Source organism: Amblyomma mixtum, chromosome 3 (genome assembly GCF_055824585.1).
Source record: "Amblyomma mixtum isolate Tamu chromosome 3, ASM5582458v1, whole genome shotgun sequence".
Lineage (NCBI taxonomy): Eukaryota > Metazoa > Arthropoda > Arachnida > Ixodida > Ixodidae > Amblyomma > Amblyomma mixtum.
In genome coordinates, this window is record NC_143014.1 from 157,953,462 (window position 1) to 157,959,496 (window position 6,035).

General features: G+C 47.2%; 1 protein-coding gene across 1 annotated transcript in view; it reads right to left on the minus strand.

Annotated features, from left to right (window-relative positions):
- LOC149352482 (O-acyltransferase like protein-like) overlaps positions 1 to 5,026 on the minus strand; it is a 46,168-nt gene extending 41,142 nt beyond the window's left edge. The window contains exon 1 of the mRNA XM_089577172.1: positions 4,627 to 5,026. Coding sequence (XP_089433298.1) covers positions 4,627 to 5,026 — 400 coding nt within the window. The remainder of the gene's footprint in view (positions 1 to 4,626) is intronic.
- Positions 5,027 to 6,035: the final 1,009 nt, after the last annotated feature.

Here is a 6,035-nt window from a genome sequence, read left to right on the forward strand (position 1 = left end):
GGATTCTTATTTGACGTTGAGAGCATGAAGTGTGGCTCAGAGAGACATGCTCAAAATGGCTTTCTTCCATGAAACTTGCGGGAGAACGTGCAGAATGGGCACAATTGAGAGCAAGGCTAAAAGATTGAGTTTCAGCTGGGAGGTGTTCATAGATCCACCATGAGCCATGAATCAGCCATCTTATGCCTGTCAATAACTTTGAGGCTCAAATAAAGTAAAATCCATGGTAGCTTATTTTTCAGCTCGGGTGACGGCTCATGCGAACTTGAAATGCCTTTGAGAGTTTACCTGTACATGCGTAGTTCATTCAATTTTCGTTTAACATGAGCTGAACCCTTTCAGCTTAACTTTCGTCATGGAAGCAGTTGCACGACAGAGTTTTATTTTTGCACAATGTGAAATTAATACTGGCAGAAAGTTGCTCAAACATAGTAGTACAAGGGATCGAGTGAACTTAATTGTTGTGCGTGTGTGGCATAAAATGCTCAACGTCTAACGTAACAAAGAGTAATTATTCAACTGCACCCACCCTAGCGCAGCCATACTGCTACAAAGGAAAGCGTTCCTTTGTAGCTGTAGGGCTGCGCTTGGATGGATGCCAATGAGTAATTGCTTCTTAATAGAAATCTTCTGCGCCTTGGGGGATTCTCCTATACGTTTGACCTACGTCTAACGTACAGCCACATTCACATAAACCTCTCAGGTGTGTTCCTGTTATGTAGCCAACCAGAAAATTCATCCTACTGACCGCCTGCGCGTCCTACTCTTCGTTCGCAATCCAGGAACTGCGCTCATATACGAACCTTAAGTTTGCCACTGAGATTTGAAGCCCGTGTACTGAGAAAAATGAAGCGTCTGTGCATCGTAGATAGTATCTACACCGTACCAGCAGCAGGAAAGATGTAAGTGTGATGAAATAAAAAAAAACTTAACTGATCACAAAGCGTTTCATTTCTTTTTAATGTAGCAGCGTTTGTTTGCTCTGCTACGTCTGAAAAGTTGGCTTTTGGGTGCCAACCTATAGCTGATGTAATTTGCTTTATTCAAGTTAATATTAGGGTAATAATTTGCAGAAACTGCACTATTTCGGGAAGTGAGGCCGTCTAATATTACAGTACACATTAAAACAGCAAGGACTGGCGTCAATCGATGCTTTCACTGATTTGTGCTACTTGCCCTCTCTAATGAAGCCGAAGAACATTTGAGGTCAGACAAGCCATCGAGCAGAATTAGTTTTTAGAGTTATGTACTTAAAAGGAATTTGCTTCCGCGAGGTACCTGCGTTGGCTCCTACCTTATCTGCATAAATAACCACCTCTCAACTTTCTTTTCTTAAGCCCTACCTTATTGTAGAACCAGCATAGGACTACAAGAAGCCGACAGAAGCGGGAAGATAAACAGCAATGATCCCCACATTTGCTGTGGAACAAAAAGAAAACGCCTTTTTCATCATGCTTGCGCTTCTATAAATCGCCATGGTACTTTTATTTTCCTCTTCCCGCTATGTAACTAGATCGCCAAATATGTCTTTTCAGGGCCGCCGCGGTGGCTCAGTGGCTATGGTGCTCGGCTGCTGACCCGAAAGACGCGGGTTCGATCCCGGCCGCGGCGGCTGGAATTTCTTTGGAGGAGAAATTCTAGAGGCCCGTGTACTGTGCGATGTCAGTGCACGTTAAAGAACCCCAGGTGGTCGAAATTTCCGGAGCCCTTCACTACGGCGTCTCTCATAGCCTCAGTCGCTTTGGGACGTTAAAATCCCATAAACAAACTAAACTATGTCTTTTCAGATTTTTTTTATTTCTCGCCTCTTAAAGATTCAGTTTGCCTTTGATAAGGCAAATATTTAACAGCTACAACGCATAACGCTTCTTCATGCTTCGCAAGTGCTAACTGGGGTGCTATTGCAATCTGACAAGGTCAAAAACTAGGTAGACTTTTTGCCGCGCTAGAAGGGCAAGCAAGGTTTCTTTTTTTTAAAAAATCTTGGTTCAGCGTATGCTTAGCGGAGGGGCGCTTAAAGCACATACGTTGAGGATTTAAATCATATATGGAATGTTCGGCAGACAGCGTACTTCAGAGAGTCATTCGGACATCAAGCCTAAATTTACACCAGTTCCGTCAACCTGCACGGTCTGGAAACAGTTATCACCTATAGTGTTTGTATGAGAACAGACAGAATAAGATAAAATTAGTAATGAGAGTTAAACATTTTCAAGCAATTAGGCGCCAATGCTCTACGCAGAAGTTAACTTGCGCACGTGAGCAGCAAGTATCGAATTTCTGTTTCGAAAGGAATCGAGAATTACAATGAACCGAAATTCCCACGCCTATTTTTCTTCTGCAGGCCGCTTTGCGTGATATAACATTCTAATAACGACTTAATCCCTAACATTTCCTTTTATCTTCATGCGCCACCGGGCAGGTATTACGCATAAACTGCATTACGTGTTTTCAGTTAATGAGAGTTGCTGTTTTCCCCGTCATGGGCGTTCATGCATTATGCCGACACTCGAGGCCCGCGTAACCTTCTCTACATTGACGGCCAGCCAGTGCTCGTCACGACGGGCCCAATAAGTTCTGTTGTCACATCGCCTGGTTTACGTCGCTGGACATAAAGGACAATTGGCTGCGGGAAACAGCACAGAACACGGCAGTATGTCAACGACGGTTCGCTTACTACTTAGGCGCATCTTGTCGAATCGGATGCGGCTTTCAAATTTAGCTGCGACAGTGCGTCTTTGTCCCTGCTCCTATCACCTTGCATCAAGGTGCAGTACCTACGCTCCCGCTTTACCGACTTGACAGCATAGCTGTACGGTAGAGTCGAAGAGCTCGATCGTTACGTTAATTCCTCTGCAGGACCCGAATCTTTGTATACGCTAGCGCAATACGAAAATGGCGAATTTGCTCATTTCTCCTGCCGGAAAATCACTGTCAAAATCGATTCCGATGCTGTGCAAAAGAAGGTAAGTTCGCTCCTGCAAAAACTAGGCAATATTGGAAAGACGGCCATGACACTAAAAAGTACGCATTGAAGTTCCCATAATTGATCCACAGCGCAACTTAAATAGAATAGAAGACGCGGGTTCGATCCCAGCCGCGGCGGTCGAATTTTGATGGAGGCGAAATTCTAGAGGTCCGTGTGCTGTGCGATGTCAGTGCACGTTAAAGAACCCCAGGTAATCGAAATTTCTGGGGCCCTCCACTACGGCGTCTCTCATAGCCTGAGTCGCTTTGGGACGTCAAATCTCCATAAAACCATGAACCATAAATAGAATAGAAGAGAGACGGACAGGTGCGCACACCTCTATAAGCCGCTGTCCGGTTCCAGTATGCTTGCGTATCAACCTTCCTCCCCCTTTTTGCTTCTATTGTGTTATGAGTTGCATTAGCCCAATAATTTTTAATCACGGGGAGATAATTAGCTTTTTCATGTAAAACAGCTGGCATGTGCTGTGTAAGACACGTGCGAGCTGCATGAAAAACTTAAAGAGAAAAGAAAAAAAAAGCGAGGAAAAGGCATGTGTAAAAAACTACACCGAAACTCCTTGCCGTTCCGTGTAAAGTGATGGACAGGCGAGAAGCCAGACCTCCTTTTTTTCTTTTTTTTTACAATGGCTCATTTCACACGTTTATAGGAATGCACTTTTAAAACATGTTGCCCACTGTCCTCTTCACTACATGTGCCCGGATTCATGCACTGGTTATTATGAAGAGGATAAAAGCATGGCACGACACTCTGCTACAAACGAATACCGTTTGCTTTCTAGAGAAACGAGCATTTACAAGAAACCACCCGAAAAAAATTAGCATGCGGCGAGAAAAGAGAAAATACCTGAAACAGTTAGCTGGCTTTCTAACTAATATATTTAACAGCGTATACTGAGGGGCCATTTGGTCACGTGTTATTCTCAATGAAAAACGTAGTGTTTCGACAGGAGGATAGCACCCGTCCTGTCCTCGCCTTTCTTTGTCCTGTTGAAACGCTACTTTTTCGTTGAGCATAGTTTTTAGCTAATAAAAAGCATTTGCAGTGCGGAGACCTACTAGCATAGGCATATACCGGGTTACCGGAGGCCTTCTGCATACCCGCAGTTCCAGATATGCGGCCAGGTGTGGTGCGCGCACCTGCGACTACGCGTGCGCAGCAGGTATCTGATAATCCGGTATATGTATACGCTATAACATGTCTGCAATTATAAATTCCTCTGACAGGTGCTACAGTGCGTATCGGACTTTGCATACAGGCACCCGATAGCGCTTGCACAAAGGCTCCCCTGACTTTGAGTGTTTTCAGCGACAGTATCTGCATTGAAAAAATACGTAACGTATGTACAAAATAAGATGAGAAGGTAATTCAGATTGCAGATTGATTTAAGCCTGTAAATAAGGAGCGTGGCATGTGATCAGCTTGTAGACCGAATCAGTATTTTTCATGCGATTTATCCGCCGACCATGCATGCTCACAGCAGGGGCAGCGAAGTATCACCGCATGTCTTGTGGCGAACACCGCTTCGGCGGCAACAGCATATTCCCGTGGCCTGTTCCCTAACCAATCAAATCAGTGTTTTTATAGTTCTTCTTGATTCTGGACGCAATAGACTAAACTCAGAAGCTTATACTTACTCAAGAGAGCCCATGGTGACTTGCTTCGTAGTCCAAGCATCACCTTGAGCAGAGCACCGGAGCATTCTTCGGTGATGTTTTCGTCCGAAAGGATGAGAGATGCGAATGGTCCCATCCGCTTGGATATGTCTTTCACGAAACCGTCGATGGCTTCCTCGAAGTCCAGCGTCGTGGACTCCGGCACCTCGGTGAATCCGTAGGGTGTCGTCTCGGTCGTTGACTCTGTCGTCGACTCTGTGGTCCATTCTGTGGTGGTGCTCTCAGTCGTCTCTGTGGTGGTCTCTGTGGTGGACTCCGTCATCGGCGTGAGTGTGGTGCTGCCGCCGGTGACAGCCTCCGTGAGGCCATCTTCGGCACACAGGAGCGGCACGAACGCGAGCAGCACCAGTAACAACCTCATGGTTCATAGGCGCGCCCGGTCATTGCTAGAGCCTTTTATTGGCGCCCTATCGTGCCGATCGCGGCTTTTGCATCTCCGGAAAAATCGCTCTCTCCGCAACCGATCTGCCACGGTCATCAAGGCGAAGGAAGAAGCGCGATAGCGATCGCAGGCAAGGAGACACACGCCGATAAACGTAATACCAACACAAAGGTCACCAACCGGTTTACCAGCCGGCGCCTTGACCCCGGCTGACGTCATAACGTTTCAAGGGCGTGCGTATCGCGCCCTGCCAGCCGCTAGCGAGCAGCGCGCCGCCCCTGCAGTGCTCCGACCACGAAACAAGCGTCACGCTCTCGGGAGTGACCGGCACACCACACTACCACGCGACGGCCGAAGGGAAGGGGTACGCGTCGAGGCCCACGTACGACGCCGACGCTGGACCCCTCGCTTCCCCGGTGCGGCGATACACGGCCATTGAGCGTGGCTCGGTGAATCTCCGGTGGATGCCGCCCACGGAAGGGCTCTCAACGATGCTTTTCTAGCTTTGTTTATCGCAATCACGAAGCCCCTTTTCGGTGTGAAGACTGCTCGCTCTCGCATGAAATGCTGACATTTTTCTATGTGCGGTACATACTAGTGGTGAAACAATCCAGTCGGCCCATTTCTCATAAATACAAACAAAGCTAGCGCACAGAAAGCACAGAACATTTAATGCTAGCTGCGGAATGCTATGTGTTGTTGCGCAACCGGCGCCGCCGGGCAAGGAGCGAAGGTGGAAACAAAAGAACAAGAGCAAAGAAAACCTGCACCCTCTCTGCGAGAGCGGAAGCCCGCCCTGAGTCGACCACCATCAGAGCGAAATCAGTTCGCCGAACAAGCTGCGCGTCAAAGGAAAGATAAAATCCTACCCGTGGGCGCAAGGGTGAAAGCACATAGCGGCGCATTAATGCTGCAGTTTTGCGCTGACGTCAGTACCCATAAACACTCTCCATAGTTCTCTGACATGCGGTTCGGTCACTTTATTTCA